This window comes from Scophthalmus maximus, chromosome 4 (assembly GCF_022379125.1).
Source record: "Scophthalmus maximus strain ysfricsl-2021 chromosome 4, ASM2237912v1, whole genome shotgun sequence".
Classification (NCBI taxonomy): Eukaryota; Metazoa; Chordata; class Actinopteri; order Pleuronectiformes; family Scophthalmidae; genus Scophthalmus; species Scophthalmus maximus.
Window position 1 is genome coordinate 1515001 of NC_061518.1, and position 24643 is coordinate 1539643.

The window sequence follows — 24643 nt, forward strand, 5'->3', positions numbered from 1 at the left end:
TTTTGTTTTTTTTCATGGACCAGACAACTAATCGATGAATCAAGAAAATGATCGACAGATTAATGCATAAAAGCTTGTGTTCGTTCTTTCTTGGCTCGTGTCACAAACCGTCCACCAAGTTTCATGGAAATCTGTTCAGTGGTTTTTGCGTCGGTATTAATATCTGTTGACATTTGTGCCGAGCTTTCGTTTGTGTGGAGAATAAAAGACCTTTCTGTTCGATGATGTTGAAGAAGAAGAAGCTACAGTTTCATTTCCTTAAAAAAATCCGGTGACACATTTTTTGCAGAATGTGTAACATGAAGTCGTGAATCATGTCGCGATCCGGCAGCGACCAGCGAGAGAGGGAAAGTGTGTTTTCGTGTGTTCGTCACTGAACAAACGTCCCGTCTGTCGCTGCAGGAGACGCAGGATCCGTCCGCCGTGCTGTGGCTGGACGAGATTCAGGACGCCGTCGTGAAGGCTAACCAGGACACACAGGAGGCCATCCAGTGTAAGGACACGCACACACACACGCACACGCACACACACACACACACAAACACACACACACACACACTCGTGCTGCCTCTGACCCGACGGCTGACCTCCACCTTTGCGTCCCTTCAGTCTCGCAGTCCATCCAGGCCATCAACCAGGCGGTGGACAGCGGCGACGCGGCCCAGACGCTGGCCGCCCTGCGCAGCCCCGGGGCCGGACTGTACGGCGTCACCTCGGAGTGCGCCCGGACCTACCAGGACGACCTGGCCACCGTCAAGGACGGGAAGAAGAAAGACGGTGAGGGACACGGAAGAGCAGACATCAGTTGCTGCGTCGGTGTCCATTAAGAAACACGTGGTTTTGAAGTTAAACATGTTATTTCATATTTTCACGTGTTGTTTTGAAAATTATAAAAACAAATTGCCCACTATCGTGTCCGTCCCAATTCCCCCACTGGGCCCTGAACCACCTGAAGTCAGCATCTGACCGCCCTGCGTTCGAAGGGGTAGATAACCCCCTAACCCCTCGCTCTTCAAAAGAAATGGGACCCCCTTCCCTACACGGGAACCCAAAATGGAGGGGTAGGGCCAAGTGAGGGGAAATGGGACGGACCCTTTGCCATTCAGAATCCCACTCGGAACGACGAGGGGCTTTGACCTCGTCGTTGCATTTTTCTGAACTGGATTTAAAATGGCGGGACAAATGCCGTCTGGTTCATCTCGTCCTCCGTCTCGCCTCTCGTCCGTCCAGGCGACAACGGCAGCGTGTGGGTGAAGCACTGGGTGAAGGGGGGACACAACTACTACTACAACCTGACGACCAACGAGGGCACGTGGGTGGAGCCGGAGGGCTTCCTGCAGAACAACACGCAGCTCAACAAGGAGGACATCCAGGTACCGAACGCCCCCAGCGCGGCGCCGTGGCTTTATTTTAGAAACAACCCACATTAAACCGCTTGTCGTTTTTATCCTCCCCTCCCCTCCCCTCCCCGTCAGTCTGTGGTTTCCGGGGTAACCACAGCCTACAACCGCGAGCAGCTGTGGCTGGCCAACGAGACGCTCATCACCAAGCTGCAGGCGCGTTGCCGCGGCTACTTGGTGAGGAACGGCCAGAAGGAGCGCATGAGCTTCCTCAAGGCGCAGGACCCGGCTGTCACGTGCATACAGGTGAGACGTCTTCTCCTCTCTACTCGCCCGCTAACCGCGGCGGAAAAGGTCACGAGGTCGAGGAGGATTCACATGGAAAAGAGAATCCGACTCCACCGACACTCGACTGCGTGGTCGTGTGAGACGACATGTTTCTGAACATGAACTACACAAACCTCAGCGGCTCCATCAGCATGTTTCAGTGTTTTATGATTCATATGTGACAGTAACTGACATCTGGATCATATTCATACTCTTCCTCTTCTACTGCTGATTGAATCGCTTACGTCGGTTCATGTCGCGTCACGTTAAATATCGCTGCCGCAATGAATTGTGGGTCTATATCTCCTTTCCTTTGTCATAGGAAGCTGCAGTGTGTCCTCTGCTAAAGGACATAGGAAGCGTTGAAGCTCCTTTCCTAAACATTTAGAGAATCCGAACAGATCTTATCGTGGTGCTGAGGAAACACTTCAGGGTCACGACAAGATCCAGGAAACGTTCCTGAGCCAATTGGACAATTCGTCGGCACCCACAGAAACGTGTGTCTGCTTCAGAGTGTTCACTCCTGATTCTCCGTCTGCCCTCAGGCTCACTGGAAAGGCCACAAACAGAGGAAGAAGTTCAAAGACCGCAAGCAGTTCCTCAAGGAGCACTCCGAGGAGGCCGTCAAGGTGACGCGTCGGCGCAGTTCTGATACACGAATCTGTTCTTTTCACCGGCACAGTTCGCACTTTCAACATTTTTGGTTCTCTCCTCTGTCGCTTCCCCAGATCCAGTCCATGGTCCGCATGCACCAGGCTCGTAAGAAGTACAAGGATCGCCTGAAGTACTTCCAAGACCACGTCAGTATTTGGTCGCCTGCGAACCTTTGGGCACGAATTAGAACAAAAGAAACGATCCGAGACCAGACGTTGCAAATGTGCCGTCACCGAGATGTGCGCCGGAGGGGGAAGGAAACAAATGGCCTGTTGCCTAATGAAACCTTTAAATCACGTCGCGTGGACGTAGATCTTCCCCCCCGACACCCATCCAGCGCCCCGACGTGTGTGGAGTCATCTCCCCCTGCGGGTTCCTGAGGTGCTGCGGTACAATAATGACTATTGATCAGCCCAGTGATTGTGTTTCTTCTGTCCTGCAGATCAATGACGTGGTGAAGATTCAGGCTTTCATCCGAGCCAACAAGGCCAGGGACGACTACAAGACGCTGAGTGAGTAGACGCGAACCTGCTGTCTGTCCCTCTCGTCCCGGGTGTGCTCTCTGACTCTCCGCTCCCGTTCTTCTCCCTGCTCCTCAGTCAGCGCCGAGGACCCGCCGATGGCCGTGGTGAGGAAGTTCGTCCACCTGCTGGACCACAGCGACCAGGACTTCCAGGAGGAGCTGGAGCTGATGCGGCTGCGCGAGGAGGTGGTCACCAACATCCGCTCCAACCAGCAGCTGGAGAACGACCTGAACCTCATGGACATCAAGATCGGCCTGCTGGTGAAGAACAAGATCACGCTGCAGGAGGTGGTGTCGCACAGCAAGAAGCTGACCCGGAAGAACAAGGGCCAGCTGTCCAACATGATGATGATGAACAAGCAGCGCGGCGGCCTGAAGGCCCTCAGCAAGGAGAAGAGGCTCAAGCTGGAGGCCTACCAGTACCTGTTCTACCTGCTCCAGGTGAGCGGGCGCCGGGACAAACAATCACGCGGAGCATTCTGTCGGGCTGCTTGTAACCCCTCTCTCTTTTCTAGACCAACCCCACGTATCTGGCCAAGCTGATCTTCCAGATGCCGCAGAACAGATCCACCAAGTTCATGGACTCCGTCATCTTCACGCTGTACAACTACGCCTCCAACCAGAGGGAAGAGTACCTGCTGCTCAAGCTCTTCAAGACCGCCCTGCAGGAGGAGATCAAGTGAGAGGAGCCCATTCGACCACGACCCATGGTTTTCTTTTTTCTATTCGCGCGCCGACTGAACCGAAACTGTCCGCAGGTCGAAGGTGGACCAGATGAAGGAGATCGTCACGGGCAACCCCACGGTCATCAAGATGGTGGTGAGTTTCCACCGGGGCACGCGCGGGCAGAACGCGCTGAGGCAGATCCTGGCGCCGGTCGTCAAGGAGATCATGGAGGACAAGACGCTCAACATCAAGACGGACCCGGTGGACATCTACAAGAGCTGGGTGAACCAGATGGAGACGCAGACGGGAGAGGCCAGGTGAGCGGGCCCACGGGAGCTTTCCCTTTTTTCGAGAACAAATTATAATTCAAAGCTCGTGAAGCTGCAGAAGTTCAACGTGGACGGTCGCTCCTCTTCCTGCAGCAAGCTGCCCTACGACGTGACCCCGGAGCAGGCCATGGCCCACGAGGAGGTGAGGACCCGCCTGGAGGCCTCCATCAAGAACATGAAGACCATCACCGACAAGTTCCTGTCTGCCATCGTCGTCTCGGTGGACAAAATCCCGTAAGTCGTCGTCCCCCCCTCCCCGACCCGAGTCACGTGGATCACACGCCTCCGCCCGACCCCCCCCCCCCCCCCCGAGCACATCTCACTCTGCTGGGTTTCTGTCTGCCAGGTACGGGATGCGCTTCATCTCCAAGGTGCTGAAGGACACGCTGCACGAGAAGTTCCCAGACGCCACGGAGGACGAGCTGCTCAAGGTTTGCACTTTAAAGGGTCAATTCACCCAAATCGCAGAGGCAACATGACGGTGATTCCACAGTTTCCTACAGACCAGGAGAATGGCGTTTGATTTGTGGCCCCTTGGATCCAGATCGGCTTTTGTATTCTTAAACTGACCCTCTCTCTCTGGCCTCCTCGTCCAGCTGCTTCGTCTCCCTCTTCCTGGCTCCTCCTCCTCTTGTTTCTCACACATTTTCCTTTCCCTCCCACATTTCTCTGCCGATGGCTCTCTTCCTTCCACCTTGCCAAGCAGCTCCAGGCTCCTCTCCCTCCTCCTCCTCTCTTCTTTCCGGGTCTGCTGGCAGTAAGGTGAGCCTCGCCGCGCCACACTTCCTCTGGCTCTGCTCCTCTTTGCTGCCACTGTGACCTTTAACCCCCCCCCCCCCCCCCCCCCCTCATCCTGCAACCGCATCGTCTAAATCTCAACTCACTCCACTTCCTGACCGATCCTCGTGGTCCTGAAATAGAGAGACTTTTCTTTAGGCCGATAAGAAAATTTCATTTTGTTCAACTTTGATTTCATTTGATTTGATCTTTATTTATCTCGAACCAATAAAAATTATTAGATTAAAAAATCGGGAAAAAAATGGTAAAGTATTCGTGATCGAGAAGTGACAGAAAGAAGCAGAAGCTCATCTGGTCCTGCACATTTCATTAAAGCTTCAAATCACATGTTATTAAAAAAAATAAAGTCTCTCTCAAAACTTAAATGTATCGTCTATCGTCAAAATAAACTACAATAAATTTAAATATTGAGCTGCTCCATCTTATACTTGTCAACTTCATAATAACGCCGCTGACAGCTCCCTGCACTTTGTGTGTTACGGTCACGTTGAACGTTTCTGTGAATTAGAGATTTGCTTATAGACTTAGACTATCGACTTTTTTACTGCAGACAATTATCGTTTCAAATATCGGTTATCGGTCTCTTAGATCAATAACAATCGGTATCGGCCCAGAAAAAGCCATATTTAATTAAATTTAATTAAATTTCATAATTTATTTTGTTTGTTTTAGCATAACGACCTAAAACAATTTTACAAAACAAACAATAAATCTAGACTTACACACATTCCATGAACGGCAGAAAGCAGGAAGAAGAAAAATCTTATATTACAAATGGAAACCAAATCAATTCAACTTTTATACAATGATATTAATCAATGGCAATCATCAGAACGTCATTATTACATCATACATACAAACAGCTTCGTTCTTTTCAAGTCCATTTCTGACTTTAAACATAACCAATAACATATCGGTCCACATCTGTAATTTACAGCTTCATTTTTCTTCTTTGTTTGACAAACACAGGTCCGAATTATTAATTAAGTACCAGCACGTATGGTTGTACCACACAACCCTTTTGAATATGACCTCATTTCTGTCTGAAGAGTTTGGTCATTTGTTTCAAGTTAAAACATTTTGGCCTCAGTGATGTTTTGCTGCTCACACAAATGTGCCACGTCGTGACTGACCGAGTGGTTTTGATGATGTCGCCTCCTCCAGATTGTGGGGAACCTCTTGTATTACCGCTACATGAACCCGGCCATCGTGGCGCCGGACGCCTTCGACATCATCGAGGTGTCGGCGGGCGGCCAGCTCACCACCGAGCAGCGGCGGAACCTGGGCTCCGTCGCCAAGATGCTGCAGCACGCCGCCTCCAACAAGATGTTCCTGGGCGACAACGCCCACCTCAACCCCATCAACGAGTATCTCAGCGCCTCGCACCAGAAGTTCAGGTGGGATGTGTTCACTTGTTCCCAGTTCGTCCTCAGTGTCGCCGCGCGCCGTCTCGCCTCGTCTGACTTTATCCCTCCGTCGTCCGTCGCAGGCGTTTCTTCCTGGCGGCGTGCGACGTTCCCTCGCTGGAGGACAAGTTCAACGTGGACCAGTACTCCGACCTGGTCACCGTCACCAAACCCGTCATCTACATCTCCATCGGAGAGATTATCAACACACACACGGTGAGTTGGTCACATGTTTTGAGGAAGTTCCCTCGCCCGTCACCACCGGTGCTGACTTTTCTTTTTCTGTCCCGCCGCTCAGCTGCTGCTGGACCATCAGGACGCCATCGCTCCGGAGCACAACGACCCGATCCACGAGCTGCTGGAGGACCTGGGCGAGGTCCCCACCATCGAGTCCCTGATCGGTGAGTGGATCCGGTTAAAACCAACAGCGTCAACAACACGAGCCACGCGGGGAATGAATTCACTTTACCGAAAATCAAAACGCAGGGTGACGACATGAATCCGTCTCAACTGGGAAAACTCCCATGTAGTACACTGTGTACAAGTTTGTTCTTCCTGGTGTTCCTTGAACGAGACAACACTACTTCCAAAGTAGATATGTGTGTGTGTGTGTGTATATATATATACAGTATATATATATATAGACATAAACATATATGCATTTATGTAGATATATGTATTGTGGATTTATTTTGTATTGATGTTTATACAGTATATAAAGATATATATGTAGATATATATATATATCTACATATGTATGTATTTCATAGATATACATATATAGATATATGTGTATATACAGTATATATATGAAGATATATATGTATGTTATATGTAGATATGTGTATTTATGTATATATGTGTGTGTGTGTATGTGGATGTATATATGCATATATATGTGTGTGTGTGTGTGTGTATGTGGATGTATATATGCATATATATGTGTGTGTGTGTGTATGTTTGTTTGTGTCTATATATTTGTGTAAGTATATTTATGTAATATATTTATGTGTGTATATATATACAATATATTTTTTGGTGTTTTGCTTCACTTTACTGTTACACGATGTGACAAATGTGATTTATAATCCGAAATGTTCTTTTTTATCTTTACTGGGTGGAATATTGTGATCACATGAATCTTTAGCTACAAAACAAGTTTGTGTCCACATATAAAGCTATATAAACCTGATCTATATATATATATATATATAGACAGTATATTCTATGATTCGATCCTTGGAGCTGCAGCTGATTGGTTGTCTGTAACTCTTCAGGCGAGAACCCTCTCCCCGCCAACGACCCCAACAAAGAGCTGATGGGGAAGACGGAGGTCTCACTCACGCTGGCGAACAAGTTCGACGTGCCCGGCGAGGCCAACGTGGAGATGGACGCCAGGACTCTGCTGCTCAAGTAAGAACCCGCTCACATAGGAGATGAACTTAGTTTGTTTTCACATCTTGCCCTTGTGGTGTTCTCTCACGGTGGTTTGTATTTGTGTCTCTCCCCAGCACCAAGAGGCTCATCGTGGATGTGATCCGCTTCCAGCCCGGCGAGACTCTGACGGAGATCCTGGACTCGACGGCCGGACCGGAACAGGTCGGTCATGACGCGACATCGCTAAACTGAAGCAGCAGGAGTTAGTGCAAACAAGCCAGAATGTCAGCCGACGCGCAGGCGGACGGTCTGTACAGTAGCTACAGTATTTCCACACTTGCGTGTTTTTAGATCTGAGTGGAAAACTACTGGATTGACTCACGAAAACAAAACAGGAACTTCCTTTTTACGTCCGTCTGTCGGTGATGAAGTTCACATGGAATCACACTCACCACCTCTTTGGCAACATCCTCTTTTTATTACACAAGGGTCATTTTCAAATGAAGCAAGAACTACAATAATGATAGTATTGTTATTATATTATATATATATATATATATATATTACAGACGCTGACCCCTGGGGAAACCAAATAATATAATATTTAGAAGAACTTAGTCACAGAAACTGTATATATTGTCCACATATTTGTATAATCACAGCTGTGAATGACTTAAACACAGTTCCACGAGGTGGCCCCGACCTCCGCGTGGGTCTCCACGTTTCCACGTCGTGTTGAATACGGTTGTTGAACTAGACGGCTCCAGAATACGTCGCGTTCGCGTTGAATTTACAGACGCTGCCGGGAACCGGATATGGAGTCAGCGGCGCGCCGCCATAAAGTGTCCCCTGTCGGTCGCTCCGTTGGTTTGCGGTTTTGCAACTTTACCACCAGATGGCGCTAGAAAATGACCAAAGAATGACACACTGGGGCTTTAGAAGCACAGTGAACGAGGTGGAAGTGTGACATTCAATTTCCTAGATTTGTGTCGATACGTCTGTGTCTGACCCTCTGACGGCCGACAGGAAGCCGAGTACCAGCGCGCCATGCAGCGGCGGGCCGCCCGGGACGCCCAGACCCCGGAGAAGATGAAGCAGGTCAAGCCGGTGGTGGACGACGGCCTGACGCTGCAGGGGAAGAAGGAGAAGATCAAGAGCAACCTGCAGCGGCTGGCGGAGCTGGGGAAGGTTCACCCCGAGAACCGCTACCAGGACCTGATCAACGACATCACCAAGGTGCGGCGAGAGGGAAAGAGCAGACCCCCGAGTTTGGACGCGGAGAAAACGATGCAACTGTTGTGTTTCACTGCCATGTCGTTGTGTGCGCGCTCTGCAGGACATCAGGAACCAGAGGCGGTACCGCCAGCGCCGGAAAGCCGAGCTGGTGCGGCTGCAGCAGACCAACACCGCCTTGAACTCCAAGAGCACCTTCTACAACGTGCAGATCGACTCGTACAACCAGTACATCAAGACGTGCATGGACAACCTGGCCAGGAAGGGGAAGTGAGTGGCCCCCTTTGTCTAGAGCGTCCACAACGTTTTCTCTCGTTGTTCTCCGTCGTCACGACGCGTACGCGCGCGCTGATACTCCCCCTCCGCCGCAGGTCAAGGTTTTTTAACGCCTTTTCGATTCGCTGTTGGCTGCGTGTTGACGTCCACCACGTACGCCAGTGAGCTGGCAGACAGACTCATGAGCTGGTTGGTTTTTTAAAGGTTTATTTAGATAGGGACAGATCCACAAAACATAGATAAGCTTAAACAGGCATCTGATGAATGTATCATAGAGTTTTTAGCTGAAGCTGATTCACGACACTTGTCCCTAGTAGGGCTTGGGTTTAAAAATAAAAGTACAGATTGACATTATTAAAAATAAGATAGAGATGACAGCGAAACCCTCGGGATCCTAGAACATCTCGACTGGACGCAGAGATGTCGGAATCGTTCCCACATGAAGTACGAACGAGAAGGAAAAGCCGAGGATTTAAAAATACCTGCGTCCCGCCCCCTAAACATCATTTAATGAACCACACAACGAATCGATTTCATCCAGAAAACAATCGAGCGATTAATCGGTAACGAGAATAATCGCGAGTCGCAGCTCTACCGCGGTTACTGTGGTTACCAGGGACCAGAGAAGAGAAGAGGTTGTCACGTCACGTGCACGTATGAAACAGACTCACGATTATCCTGAGGCGTTGAAATCGGGGGGCGGCGCCACTCGATTTCAACGCCCTTCGAATAACCGTGACCTGGATGAATGAGAATCTCCGACGGACGGATTGACGGTGTGTGCTCTGCCCTCCGCCCGCTCTCTCCTCAGGCTGTCGAAGAAGCCGGGCGACAACAAGGCCAAGAAGAGCAAGCAGGTTTCCCAGAAGTACACCGCCTCGCGCCTCCACGAGAAGGGCGTGCTCATCGCCATCGAGGACCTGCAGCCCAACCAGTGAGTCCTGCTCCGTCCCCCGCACGCCCAAAAACTCATTTCACAAATACCACAGTCTGACAGAGTCCGTTGGAGGCCGTGTGTTTTTCAATCTTAGTGCCTTTCACCACTTGCGTCACTTCGTCTCAGCCGCCTCCGTCCTCGTGTTGTTTTTCTCCGTCTGCTCGCAGGTTCAAGAACGCCATTTTTGAGATTTCGCCCTCAGAGGCCGTCGGGGTGTTTGACGTGAAGGCCAAGTTCATGGGCGTGCACTTGGAGACGCTACAGCTAGAATATCAGGTATGTCGTCTCCCCCCCCCCACACACACACACACACACACACACACACACACACACACACACACACAACGAACGGGAGGACAGTTTTGGACGTGACGGCGACGTGTCCGTGTGTTTCCTCAGGATCTCCTCCAGCTGCAGTACGAGGGCGTGGCGGTGATGAAGCTCTTCGACCGGGCCACCATCAACGTCAACCTGCTCATTTTCCTGCTCAACAAGAAGTTCTACGGGAAGTGAGAGACGGAACGGGACGAAAGAAAAGAAAAGGGGGGCGACAGAGACTGATTGAAACCACGACGCCCCCGCTCCCGGGGGGGGCTGCCGCGAGCCCCCCCGGAGCGGGGAACAACCAACCCCCGGCTTCCCCGACACATCCCCCCCACTGCACTTCTCCTATGTGCCTATGCAGAAAATTCATGTGCATTCATTTTTTACTACGCGGATCACCGTTTGTGCCTTCGCCTCCCGACGGAAGACGGCGGGAAGCTCGCCGCAGTTCCTCTTCATCTGTCTGTAACTGTAGCTCGGCCAGAGGTTTAAGACTTGTGGTTGTTGTTATTATTTTTTTGGCTTTAAACGTTATATGAATATCTCGTGCATGGGCTTTGATTAATTATATAAAAAAAAAAAAGTGTATGTTTTATGTAAAGAGCTGTCGTTTGTGTCTTTCTTGGCCGCGGCTCCGCTCACCTGAACGATGAACGTCGCCACAGTGCGAGACGGGGACGCCGTGTTCTGAAAACGCCAGTTAGTGTGACCGATATTCACCACATTTCTCTCAGATATGACTTGTCATAAACACTTACACCTGTGAACAAATCTAAACCGACGTCCTATAACCATGGACGTTGTCTTACATGAAGTACTTTCCCTACAGAAGCCCATTAAAAGGAAAAGGCTCAATGTGCCCTAATGTAAGATAACATATTATCCATAATTATAGGACTTGGGTTTTGATTTTTTCACAGGTGTAAGAGTTTATGACCAAGCATATCTGAGAGAAAATTGGTGATTATTGATCGCTGCTTTGGCACAAATAAATCACGATAAACCTTTTCCCCATAATTGAGGTCTATGGAGAGGGAAACACTTAATGTAAGATAACGTCCATAATTATCAGAGTTTGGTTTAGATTTTTTTGACGGGTATAAGTGTTTAAGACGAATCATATCTGAGAGAAATTTGGTAATTATTGATCACTGCTTTGGCACATTAAATCCCCTTGATCCATTTGATTATGATGGAGTTCTATGGAGAGGAAAACACTTAATGGAAGATAACGTCCATAAATATTGGATGTTGGTTTTGATTTTTTTTCACAGAGTGAAGTGGTCATGACGAATGAAATTGGAGAGAAATTTGGTGATTATCGATCGCTGCTTTGACACATTGAATCATGTCAAGACTTTCGTAAGACAGATCGTCCCTGTTGCGAGTCCTGACCTGGTCTTGAAGAAAGAAAAACTGAAGAATGTGGAGCAGAGAAAAAAAAAAAAAGATTCAATCCGTTCACTGTATTTTACTTTGGAAACATTTGGATTTTGGAAGAGACATAATAACAAAAAAAACATGCTCATATTGAGCCTTTGACCTCCAAACGTGATGTTTGGGAGTTTATTTATAAAATATAAAAAGCTCAAATTTAAGAATCAGAATCAAATTCTTTTGCATGAACCATCACGTCCATCCCGTACTGGAAGTAATTGGCCGTGTAGTTTGTGATCAGAGCGGATATGATATAATCATATAAACTTCTCAGCAGTGTCTTTTTCTATAACTTTTACGGGCTGATCATGTCGCCATAAACAGATTTTATTGATATAGAAATCAGTTCAGTAAAACATGAGATGGGCTCGAAGCTGGGACGTTGAGATTCTTATTTATATTTCACATTGTTATATACTTTCTCACGCACAGAAAGTACTTCAAAACATCTGATAACTTTTTTGATAAAATTACAATCACATACATATAACAATAAGACTTCTGCATAATTGATACTTTTGGAGTAACAGAGTAATTTTTGACATTGTGGTATTTCTTACTGAATAAAATAATCTGTAAGTCGACGGTACCTTCGTAAAAGTTGATCTGGTATAAAGTTTTTTCTTCAGAAGCCGACATGCAGCCTCTGAAGTAAATATTTAAGATAAATTTCTGCATGTGTGTATAAAGATAAATCCACAGGGCTGACGAGGAATGCGATTTACGATTTTATTTGATCTCAACTTTAGGCCCAAATTAACAAAACTACTTTTGTTTTTAATTTGTTAAACCATCCATCAGTTGACTGCCATTTATCTGGATAAAAGCATGGACAGAGACAAGTGACAGGCCCCTCCCCCTCTTGTAAAGGACAGAGACTGTTGTCACTCAGTTATGCATGTCTTCATAATCTTGTCTCTGTGACTTTGTCCAATAAGCAATAATACCTGGCCCTGAGGGGCAACCCCCCCCCCCGACCTCTCAGACCCCGTGGTCTGTGGGCCAGGTCACGTTGATTTATTAACTGTATTATTTGGATATTATTGTTACATACAGCGGACAGGAAGTGTGATGTAGGAATGATTAATGTTCTTCATAAAATAGTTTTGGCTTCAACGTGACAATGTGTTGAATTTTATTCTATCTGGTATAGATCTGCAAGAGTTGATCGAATGTTTATTAAGTGACTAATAAATGAGTTGCCAACTGTTTTGATAATCGATCAATCGGTTCAAGTAGTTTTTTTGAAGAAAAGAAAAATCCTAATTCTCTGATTTCAGCTTTTCAAATGTGAATATTTTCAGTTAAGAAAATAATTTGGTGTGTGGATAAAACAAAACATCATCTTGTTTTTTGGGAAACACGGTTGACATTTTTTATTACCATTTTATGGACCACACAACTGATCGATTGAGAAAATAATCGACAGATGAATCGATAATGAAAATAATTTTCAGTTCCATTAGCGCCTGAACGAATGATAAATTGAATTTGGTGAACACACCGCAAAAACTAATAAACTTTTTTTAATAAATTTTATGTAAATGGTTCACACAGTGCAAGTCACATTCTGTTATGTAGTATAAAGTCAACTACCTCCTACATAAAAATGCTTATATGTTAATATGAAGGCTTTAATAAAATGTTTTAACTTAAACAATTCAGGTATTGAGGTTCCATATAATGTAAAAAAAAAACAACAGCAGCAATATTATTAATAGCAATAATTTAACAAAAAGAAGACAGTAAAAAAATTAAAACGACAAACAGCATATATTAATAATAATAATTTATCCCAAAAAAATTAAAAACGACAAACAGCAAATAACAAAATATTACACAGGGGGCTGAAAATAAGTTACAAGTATATTAAGATTTCTGGCATCATGGATTTTTTTTTTAAGTAAGGAAATTTCATTTTGGCATATTAGGATTTGTGTACATGATATTTGTCCATGATGATGATGTAATTGATGACCTACAGTCACTACCCATCATCATCATCATCATCACCTCTAGGGAAAGAACAGGATCTGTTTTATCCGACTCCTCTGTCGCCGCCTGGCGGACACCGCGGGTACCGGCGCAGTTTAACGAGGCGATGTTTTTCTCGCAGCAGTTTGAGGATAAGCGAGGAGCGGAGCCGGAGCCGCTGTCACCCGCAGCAGCCCCGACCACCGACCGCCACTGAGCCGACAGCGACCGCAGCAGCAGCAGCGGCAGCAGCGGCGGCAGTTTCCCGGAACAATCCTCCGGCTCGACAGCGACGAGAAGAACCCGACACTTCGTTTTCTGGTTCCCCCTCCGCGCCGCGGTCCATCTGCCCGGAGTTCGTCCGAGCTCTGCCCCGCCGCTCCGTGGATTACCGCTGCGAAAAGAGTGAAACTGTGGATTAATGCGCCCGCGTCGCCTGTGAACATTTCTCTTTTTGTTTTTTCTTGGGAGGGAGACTGATCATTGCCCTCGGTTTGACATAAAACGAGGAGTCCGGTAAAAGAACCAGGACAGAAACCAGGAGACGAGCGGACACTTGTTGAAAAAAAAAAAAAACCGACCTCCTCCGAGCTGCGCCGATGTCAGTGGCGACATGCTAAGCTAACGAGGCTAACAACTTTCTCTGACAACCGCGGCGCTGAAGAACTCCCTTTCTGGGGCCACAAACCCGCGTCTGTCGGTCCGTGTCTGTGGGACCGGTGACCCCCCCCCCCCCCCGAGTGTCCCTCACACGTCGGTTTAAAATAAAATAAAAAAGTGCGTCTCGTGTGTCTTGTGTCCCCCGCGGTGGTGACATGGGGCACTGACTGACAGCAGCTTAGCTCACTCCGCTAGCCGCTAGCAACCGACAAGCTAACGCGATGTCAGCGCCGGATTCAAACAAGTGGTTCGCCGCAAAGTGTGTCGATATGAAGTTGTGTCGCGCCATTGACTTCTTCTAAACCCGACGCTCCCCGTTCCGCTAGACAGTTCTTCAACAGAACCTGCCGGCAAAAGTTGTTTTATTTATATTTATATATATATATATTCTCACTCCGACAGCCCAACTTTTTTTTTTTTTTTTTTTTTACTTACCACGGGAGCTTTGACGTTAGCTTAGCTTAGCTACGTTAGCTTAGCTTAGCTACGTTAGCTTAGCTAAGTTAGCTGCTACCGCGGCTAGCAACAGCAACTCAGCCCCCAGCTCGAGTTCCTGTGACTCAACTTCGGTGAACCGGGGCGATGTGTGTGCCATGCGTCTGCTGAACCGGTCGATGGCTTCGCCGCAGCATAGAGACGACTAGACCCACCACCACCTCCTCCTCCTCCACCCCCTGGAAGTTGTTTGCGACTGCGGCCCGCACGATGTCCGGCTCCCCGGGCACAGGTGGCTCGAACCCCAGGAAGTTCAGCGAGAAGATCGCGCTGCACAACCAGAAGCAGGCGGAGGAGACGCGGGCCTTCGAGCAGCTGATGACGGACCTCACCGTCTCCAGGGTGAGCGGCCCGGCGCGTGTTGGGGTTTTGTCGTGTGTTCACTTGTTGTTGTTGTTGTTGTTGTTGTTGTTGCTCCACCTGTGGAGAGACTGAGATTGTTTCTCTGTGTGTGTGTGTGTGTGTGTGTTCATCCGTGGTAAAGACCACCTGCTGCTGCTGCAGGTTCATTCAAACACGAAGAGAAACGGGGAACAATGAACATGGATCCTAACTAAGATCTGGTTGTTTGACTCGCAAAACCAGCGGTGAAACAGGAACTGCGAAAGTGGCACATTTGACATTAGCACCGCCCGCCGCAAGTGTCCCCTGGACGTGAATGGAACCGATATCGATATTAGGGGAATACGCGATTTATAATATCGGTCTATATATATGTACAGTAATATAAAAAATCTGTCAATGATTCCTAAGATGTCGTTGTCAAACCTTTATGACTAAAGAAATGTAATTTGAGGCTTGATATATTTTAATTAAACCCTCCAAGCCATTTTTTAAAAATATTTTTGGTCCGTCTTGTTTGTAAAAACCTCAACCCTGTAATGTACAGTCAAGTTATACCCATCTTTTATTTTTTTCCAGGACAACCGAGGCTATCAGAATATGTACGCTACAGTGATGTCACACGAATGTATGAATAGTTCCATGACCATAAAGACAAAAGGAAAAATGGGAAATTGAATCTCACAGAAATCTATTATAATGACACCAGGGCTGCAACTAAGGATTATTTTCATCATCGATTAATCTGTTGATTATTTTCTCGATTAATGGATTAGTTGTTTGGTTCATTAAATGTTAAAAAATGTCGATCATGTTTCCCCAAACCACAACATGATGTTTTGTTTTGTCCACACACCAAAGATGTTCAGTTTACTGTCACAGAGGAGCAAAGAAACCAGAAGATATTCACATTGAAGAAGCAGAAATCAGAGAATTTGCCCTTTTTTTTCATAAAAACTACTTGAACCGATTAATCGATTATCAATATAGTTAGCGATTAATTTACTAGTTGATGACTAATCGATTAACTGTTGCAGCTCAAACAACAATGATGAAGATTTTTTCCCTCTTGAAAGTCGTTCTTTGAAGCCTTGGTTATAATGTAAAAACAATCCAAAACATTCTTACTAATGTTAATCAAAAGTTATGTAAATTTTTCTACAAATAAGTCCTTTTTCAAAACCCCAAAAGTCACGCTCCATAAACTCTATCATAAATAAAAAATTTAAAAAAAAATACAAATACAGCCAAACATTTAGAGCTTGCATTAAGAAAATGAACATAATTTATCATACATAAAATGTAAAAAAAAAATTAATATCTGCATTGTAAATTCTGTACGATAAAAGATCTCATATTGGTAAATGATGCCGCCGTTACCTATATATCTCATATCGGGCGATATTATCGACCAACAGATTTATGGGTCTGGTTTTATTCTTTTTAATAATTTCTCATGGGAACTCCGGAGGATGGTTCATATTTTGGGCGTTTCAGTCACATAGAGTGATGCGTGTGTTTGGCATGCTGTTATCCATTCACATGTGTTCAGGTTAACCCCCTGGTAGACTTTGCGACCTGTGACATTTTGAGAAACACGTCCAAAATGATAAACTCACAACTTGAGCCCCGACCGATATTGGTTTTTGGGGGGGGGCGATGCCGATATCAATTTCAGGGACTACAAGATTTCCGCGAACTCGGCATTACTGTGTCAGAGCGACTGGGTTCGCCGTATAATTGTTAAAGCTCATTGAAGATGCTGGATAACCTGTGACCTGGATGATTGAGAGGCTTCACAACCGAATATATCTGGGGTATTTTATAACTCACAAATATTGATATTGTTGAATGCATATCCCCGATAAACGATTCGGTAAATCCGCTACAAGAGGTCCAGAATGAGTCTAGGCATTGTTATTCCCTTGTTGGTGGTGGGGTTATTCACCATCCCTTGCACATTTTTTTCATGTATATACACAGAACAGATTTGAAGCAATATAAAAAGCATAGCAGGACATAAAGGCCCTTTTCACATTATTCTCACTCCATTAGTTCACAATGTGCCCTTTCTATGAGAGGGAGAGTTCTTCTGAATGGCAAAGGCAAAGAGGATGTGGGTTTGAGGTCGACTCTGAATGAAGTTTACCATAAGGTATGAACTGTCGGTGACCCCCCCCGCCGTCCTGGGAGACACAGACTAGGCCCAGTGAGTGCGGCTGAAGCTGGCCAGGGCTCAGTCGCACTCCGCCAGCAAACAGCTGGAGTCACAAGTAGCTGCTTCAACATTTACTCCGGCGACCAGAGGACCTGGATTCGGAGCGGCGCTGAAGGTTCGACTGTGGTACCTGTGAACACGGCACAGACCCCAGCATCCTTCCTGCCGCCGCGCTGCCGCGGGGAGTTGGCATCCGCCTAAATTATAAACGTGTCAAGTCTGCGTGTTGGACGTTATGTAAAGGCTAACACCGACACTGGAGTAAGAGGTTTAAACGGGGGATTTATTAATTTTTCATTTGTCCCAGATTGAACATTGGATGTAACCGATGGGACGTCCAGTCATTTTGTTCATGAGAATGTGTGTTACGTCTTTCTGTCCATATTTCTCTGTGTTTTTGGAGTCAAACATCCAGTGGCCACAGTCAAAGGTCCAGTGTGCAGGGGGCATTCATTCACATTGTGTTTTCTTTTTTTGCTTTCATTAGTGTGTATACTGTAATTACTCGAAACCAAGAATGGTTAGAATGGGCCGCTCGCGTCTAAGTCTTGTTTCTGTTTTCAATTTTTTTTTCAGCCACAGATTTGGTGAAGTGTCTGTGCAACAAAGTGTCTATGGTGAGGTTCAGGAAAAGAAATTTGGTTTTTTTGGCTTAAAATGGAGTCTTTCACAATGTGAACACGTGGAAAAGCAGAAAGCCTTGAAGGCAAAACTTCTCCCACGTGGGGGAGTCGGTCCTGTAGTCTGCCATGTTGCACTCGCTGAGTTACTACGGCAACACAGAGAGCGGAGAAACCAAATCATCGACAGATTTATCAGTGGGCCGATATGACACTTCGTTACCGGCATTATGTCGACGTTCTGTTTTGAAAAATATTATTTTTACAGAATAAACAATGCAGAAAGGATTTTATGTTTATTTTCTTAAGTCAAGTTCCATATCATTTTCTTATCTTTCCATAGTTGTTATAGTCGATATTTCTTTTTCAGAAGGCTTTGAAAACGACGTCTTGGGAATCATTGACAGTCAATCGATTGGTATTCGACTACTAAATTAATCGGCAACTATTTTGGTAATCGGTTCAGGTAGTTTTTATGAAAGAAAAAGAGTCACAATTCTCTGATTTGAGCTTCTTAAATGTGAATATTTTCTGTTTTCTTTGCTCCTCTGTGACAGTAAACGGAATATCTTTGGTGTGTGGACGAAACAAACATTTTGTAATATTTTATGGACCAAACAACTGTAAAAATTATCCACAGATTATTTGATTATGAAAATAATCGTTGGTTGCAGCCCTAATATATATGTATCGACCAATATGTCAATATCAGAAGTTGTTACGCTGCAATGGGCCAACAAAAATCCCCATCGGTCAAAGGCTCTTGTGTTTTTGTTTGTCACCTGAGGGCCACCGTAGATTCTCTTACATTACATTCATGGGTTATTCATTTGGTTTTGATCTTTCATCCTCCCTCACCACTGCAGTATGTGCCTCTAAATCTTACACACTGAACCTTTAACTGAGGATTAAATCCACATTGTACAGTTGGAGGTTTTAGTGTCCCTCCACTAAATCTATTTTCAGTCTTTTTTCTGTTTTTAACAAGACTACATTGTCTTAGTATCTCATCATGGCTCTCATGTGCAGAGGGTGGACAAATACCAAAAGCCTGGCCGTCAGATGTTTTTTTTTCTTCAGGGCAAGTAACTGTTGTATTGGTTTTTTTCAAACCACTGTAGCTATTTTAGCTTTTTCTTCCCGTCTAGCGGCCGTTGACATGCGGACGTATTCAAACGCTGGTAAACCGGATGAAAGCACTTGACCGCCGTCTCAAAATGACCAGCATGTCGGCCGATTATAACACTCGACGTTATCGTTTACGAATGTTTTGCACCGGGGCGATGACGTTTCAAGTCATATTTTGTTCTCGCCCGCCGTCCCAAAACATCGGGTCATGCGCGCATATCTCTCTTCAAAGATCTCTGCGTGCTCTCTGTAAATCTTTTGATAAAAAGTCAGGTCAGCCTTTGAGATTCAAATGTTGCCCTTTTGGCAGCGTGAAAGAAGAAATGCCCCTGTGATTTGCTTATTCCCGATCACAGCCGTTGGTTTACCCCCCCCCCCCCCGCAGCACAAGCCGCCTTCTGTTTTTTCTTCTTCCTGCGAGGTTATCGTCGTGGCAGCGGCTGCGTGTCTCGGTGGGACGTTGAAGCGAGCTGCCCATTTTCTGGAATGTGTTCACTTAAATTGCGTTTCCTAAACTGCAATTATTGCCTCATTTTGAAACGAGCAAATGATTGGATGCGTTTGTACAACACTTCTGCGCTGCCTCCGGCTCAGGCCCGAAGGGCACATGAACAACCGTTGGAGTAGCTGCTTGTGTAACATTACGGCTTCTCTTCTTTCTTTCTTTTTTTACGAGATGTTAATTCCGTTCCTCCACAGTTAGATGTCGTGATTTTCATACGTGGGTGACGATCTGTTTGTTTTATTTCTCTCTTGCGCGAGGAATTAACCCGAGGCATCAGAGGCGCTCGGTTGCACTGAACCGTCTGGGAAAGCTGCAGAGGCAGATGATTGGATGAATCATCTGTTCTTTTCACATCTTCTCCGTAAAAGAAAATCCTTCAGTGCCGCGTGCTCTGCTCTCCTTCTTCTCCCTTCTCCAATTCTGATATAACTCATGTTCATAGCAGCGTCAACACAAAGCACAAAGGCACAAACGGCGGCTGCTGCACCTAAGATTCACTGGTATCTGCCAGTAGTTTCTCCCTCACAGGTTCGCAGAGCGGTCCGAACCACTGTGGTTCTCACCAGATCAGTCAGAAATAAAAGACAATGGTGTAAAAGGCAAAACTGTGTGTGCGTGTGTAGAATTATTCATCACCCCTGACAGTTGTTGTTTTTGTCTTTGACTCGTCAGGTGCAGTTTCAGAAGATCCAGCAGCTCCGTTTGTCTCAGCCACGGGTGCAGTACTACGGAGGCTCCCTGCCCAACGTCAATCAGATCGGCAACGTCAGCAATGAGTTTCAGGTGGGAATGAGTTCCAGCCAAGTTAGACGTTATTGACTGCTTCTTTTCTTTGGTTTATTAAGCCAAATCTCAGGAATGTTAAAAAATTCACTCCCATTAAATTATAGTTTTTTGTCCCCGATTAGGCAAACCATCCCTTATAACTCAAACGGAAGTTGTTCTCATCGCAGGGAATTGCAATCGATTGTATTTGGAGCAACATATTTCATATTTTGTATTTGTATGTTTTCATACTGTCGTCTCGCCTTCTTTGAACCCCCAAAAGAATCAAAAACAGACGAAGAGATGTGATTTAGGAAGGGTTGTCAGACGCTAAAACACTACACAGAAGTATCTGGTATTACGTTATAGAATCCAAAGGTCATTCATCAAGGCTTGACCATTATGAGGTAAATGGTTGAACTGCACACTTGTAACTAGGGCTGCAACTAACGATTATTGTCATTATCTTTTAATCCGTCAATTATTTTCTCAATTAATCGATAAGTTGTTTGGTCCATAAAATGTTGGTCATGTTTCCCCTAATCCCAGGGAGCAAAAGAAACCAGAAAATAATCACATTTACGAAGCCGAAATCAGAATTTTTACTTTTTTTTCATAAAAACTACTCTAATCGATAATCCAAAAAGTTGCCAAATATCTTAGTTGTCGATTACTAATCTATAAACTGTTGCACCTCTAATTGTGAAGTATATTAATCTTTGGCTTGAAGAGGCGTCGTTCGTCCACCCATCTTACTGATAAACTGCTGCTGTGATTAGGGGAGGTTTGCTTTGCACGGATTCTACTCGGATACTTTTCCTTTTAAGCAAACAAAGTCAAACTAAACATTAATATTTCCCATTAAAACCCTTTGTGATTACCATCCATCAAATTCAAGGTTCTGTTCTCACTTTCAAGGCAGAGTATGTCTCCGACCGCCAGCTCTGATGTTGTCAAGCCTTAACGAGGAAAGACAGAAAAACGTTGTAGTGGAGCTTCAGAAGCGAGAACCAAGACTCTCATGAGAGCCTTAAATAATTCAGAGGAGTTTCTAAAGGCTGGGGGGGAAAAAAAAAATGAAATGAAACATCTGTGCAATGCTTCTCAGCAGTGCAGGGATGTGATCCAATGGAGTTGCTCTGCAGCCCCGAGCCTGTATCTGTGTCAGCTCCCCAAGGAGCAGTGGGCTAACGGTGAAATACGGAATACCGACGGTCCGGGTGAAAGTGCCCTTGTTACTTGTGAGAGAATGGCCCTTTGAGGGGTCGAGCTGCGTGATTTGCAGCTCCGAGACCCGGTCCAGTAATCAAACCGTATACGGAGGAAGAAAGACCCACTCACTTCATCGAGTCCATTCACCTTCTCTTCTTCGGCGGGAGAATAAAAACCCTTTTAATGGCTCCTAGATTCCACTTGACGATAACCGTTCATTAGTCCTAATTCAGTCAAATGAACGAGGAGGACTTAATGTGTTCGACTGCGTCCTGAGTTATTTGAAGCCCTCGTGATCAGCGTTGGAACATGGATCATACCGTAAATTCAGTAGGGCTGCACAACTAACTTATTTTCATGATCGATTTAATCTGTCATTTATTTTTCCGATTCGTTTTTGTCCGGGAAATTTCTGTCCTGACTCTTAGAATGTTTAGTCTAGTTGCGAGGTCGGCTGCCCTTTGTCCTAAATTTAATGAGACAGAGCGTTTCTATGGAGACAACCATTCTGTCCGAGAGATGACGACACTTGATTCTGGGAATTAAATACGTCACCATGCACTGACCACCTGTTGATCTATGTAAACAAACCAGCTTCTGCTTAAGACGTCCACGGTCTCCTTGTGCCGGATTCAACTGCATCAAATTTTCCCTTCCCAGTTGTTTGGTCCATAAAATAGTGAAAAAATGTCGAAACAAAAGATATTCTGTTTACTGTCCTAGAGGAACAAGGAAACCCCCCAAAAATTCACATTTAAGAAGCAGAAATCAGAGAATTTGAACTTTAATTGATTAACAGATAAACAGTAGACGATTACTAATCGATTAATAGTATGGTTGTTGCGGCTCTAATATTCAGTTTCATATGTTGTCAAATATAGTGTCAGTAGTTTATAAATGTGAACCTTGTGGTTTGGTGCCAACAGGGCAATAAAATAAAAAAAATTAAACTTTTTTTCACGCAAATCAAGGAATTCTTTCTTTATTTCAAACAAATTATAACAAAAAGCAAGTGTGACACTGCATACAAAAACAAAAACATGCATCGGCGTTAAAGCTTATTTTTAAAATGTCAAGTCGTTTGAAAAAAGGCCGGAGACAACGTGACCGCTCCTATGACCTACTTCTTCTAACCAACCAATCGGATTGAAGAATGAAATGACACACTGAATGAATGCGAACCCTCTTTATCCTCAACGATACCGGAGGTCCACATTCGTCTCCTCCTCTTTGGATTCTTTTTCACACACACAGGGCTGGGCGATATGGCCTATAAATAAAATCGCGATATATTTTTTCACTATATCGCGATACACGATACATATTGCGATATTTTTTTAAGTCTCCTCCAAGGCAATTCACAAATGCACAATTTAACCCTTTGATGCGTACAATCACACCGGTATGACGATTCTAGTCGTCCCTGCAACCTACGTCTGTATTAAAACATTCTTTAATCTAACTTATATTCATTAAAGGGTTCGATTGGGACAATTTTAAACTTGCATTGGAATTTAACAAAACAGTGTTATTCAAACCAGGCAATTTAATCAAAGCTCAACAAAAACAGAGCTCAAAGCAACATTGAAGTGTGTTCACGGTATTCGCGATATAGTCATTTAATACATCTTATCTCCAAGTTGCAATACATCGATACCCCTACACACACATTATCACCACTACGGCAAAGACTCTCACCTATAGCTTCATCGTTTACAACTAAAGTCGTGCAAATGGATGATACGTGCCAATAACGTTTCATATTCCTACTTGTCATAGCTTACGATTCGGTAGCTTTTATCAAACTCGATGTCGTACCAACTTTGTTGGATCGACGTAGCACAGTGTGGCTGTCAGTTACCGAAGATCGGTACGGTTTAAATATTGTTTGTTTGACGTTTGGCAACTCCCAAATTCTTCTTCTTTTCCCTTCAACCTGCAGGAAGCTGCAGTTTTTAACAAAGACTCCTCTCTCGTCTCTTCCTCAGGGCGGCTTCCCTTCGGGCTTGGACTCAGTTAGAGGGACCCGCCACCATGGGCTGGTCGAGAGGGTCCACAGGGACCGCAACCGGATCAACTCTCCCCACCGCCGACCCATCGACAAGCACGGGCGGCAGATATCCTTCCATGTGTTCAAATGCTTGACAGTAGGAAAAACTACATTTTTCACGTGACGCAGACTCCGTCGCCGTCAAAGAGTTAATCGATGAGGTTGACGTGGCTCTTGTGGATCCTCTTAAATGTTTGTTTGTTTTTTACCATGGTTTTTGTAGGTGTGGTTTTAGAGGTGCTCTGTGTAAGTATTTGCTAAAGCTACGTAGCCAAAATTACCGGTAAAGCCCCAGTGTCTAATTTTTGTTATTTTCTGGCGGCATCAAAGTTGCAAACCGCAACCACCTGAGCGACCGACAGGGGACACGTTATGGCGGCGCACCACAGATTCCATTTTTCAGGTTTCCGGCAGCGTCTGAAAATTCAACGTGAACGCGACGTATTCTGGACCGTTTAGTTCAACAACCGTATTCAACACGACGTAGACACATGGAGACTCACACGCAGGTCGGGTCCACCTCATGGAACTATATCTAACTCATTCACAGTTGATTATACAGATATGAACACATAGTTATGGACACTACATTCAACTTCTGTGAATAAGTTCTTCTAAATATTACACACTGTAGCTTTAACAGCTGATTACTTATTATCAGTCTAGAAGAAACATTGGTGAGCTCAGCATCAAATGTGGTTCCTTTTGCTCGCTGAGAAATTACATCTATTACTTATCTTTTGCCAGCGAACGTGGTTTCGTGCCCTCTGGGGAAAATACCAGATGTATATCGTGTAAACGCAGCTCACACACCTAACGCCTATCAACGTCACCCGGTGGTATTGCGAAAACTGGACGTCCTGGGGCTAACCGGTTAGCATGTTAACCATCAAGTCGATATCTCTGCACCGCAATACATAAGAGTGGGCGTCTTTTGACGCGAGGCCAAAACTTGTCATTTCTTCACATTCACATTTCGTGACGCCGCTTATCAGAGTGCGCAGCTGTTTTGAAGCCTCGGGAACAACGTCAGCCATTATTTTAGTT

At 45.4% G+C, this 24643-nt stretch overlaps 2 protein-coding genes across 7 annotated transcripts in view; both read left to right on the forward strand.

The window, feature by feature from the left end:
* The window catches only part of iqgap1 (IQ motif containing GTPase activating protein 1), a 47379-nt gene extending 34530 nt beyond the window's left edge, over positions 1–12849 (forward strand). For all 3 annotated transcript variants that reach the window (XM_035629074.2, XM_035629073.2, XM_035629075.2), the window contains 22 exons: positions 403–493; positions 610–777; positions 1231–1373; positions 1476–1646; positions 2213–2296; positions 2396–2467; positions 2764–2833; positions 2921–3285; positions 3360–3523; positions 3603–3827; positions 3933–4073; positions 4186–4270; positions 5802–6034; positions 6127–6259; positions 6342–6444; positions 7321–7456; positions 7555–7642; positions 8447–8656; positions 8757–8923; positions 9741–9863; positions 10034–10142; positions 10266–12849. In XM_035629074.2, coding sequence (XP_035484967.2) covers positions 403–493; positions 610–777; positions 1231–1373; positions 1476–1646; positions 2213–2296; positions 2396–2467; positions 2764–2833; positions 2921–3285; positions 3360–3523; positions 3603–3827; positions 3933–4073; positions 4186–4270; positions 5802–6034; positions 6127–6259; positions 6342–6444; positions 7321–7456; positions 7555–7642; positions 8447–8656; positions 8757–8923; positions 9741–9863; positions 10034–10142; positions 10266–10379 — 3195 coding nt within the window. In that variant the 3' untranslated portion in view covers positions 10380–12849. The remainder of the gene's footprint in view (positions 1–402; positions 494–609; positions 778–1230; positions 1374–1475; positions 1647–2212; positions 2297–2395; positions 2468–2763; positions 2834–2920; positions 3286–3359; positions 3524–3602; positions 3828–3932; positions 4074–4185; positions 4271–5801; positions 6035–6126; positions 6260–6341; positions 6445–7320; positions 7457–7554; positions 7643–8446; positions 8657–8756; positions 8924–9740; positions 9864–10033; positions 10143–10265) is intronic.
* Positions 12850–14713: 1864 nt separating this feature from the next.
* The window catches only part of crtc3 (CREB regulated transcription coactivator 3), a 35739-nt gene continuing 25809 nt past the window's right edge, over positions 14714–24643 (forward strand). For 2 of the 4 annotated variants that reach the window (XM_035629076.2, XM_035629079.2), the window contains exons 1-3: positions 14714–15098; positions 20242–20352; positions 23535–23663. In XM_035629076.2, coding sequence (XP_035484969.2) covers positions 14967–15098; positions 20242–20352; positions 23535–23663 — 372 coding nt within the window. In that variant the 5' untranslated portion in view covers positions 14714–14966. The remainder of the gene's footprint in view (positions 15099–20241; positions 20353–23534; positions 23664–24643) is intronic. The other 2 variants (XM_035629077.2, XM_035629080.2) reach the window with 1 other exon arrangement.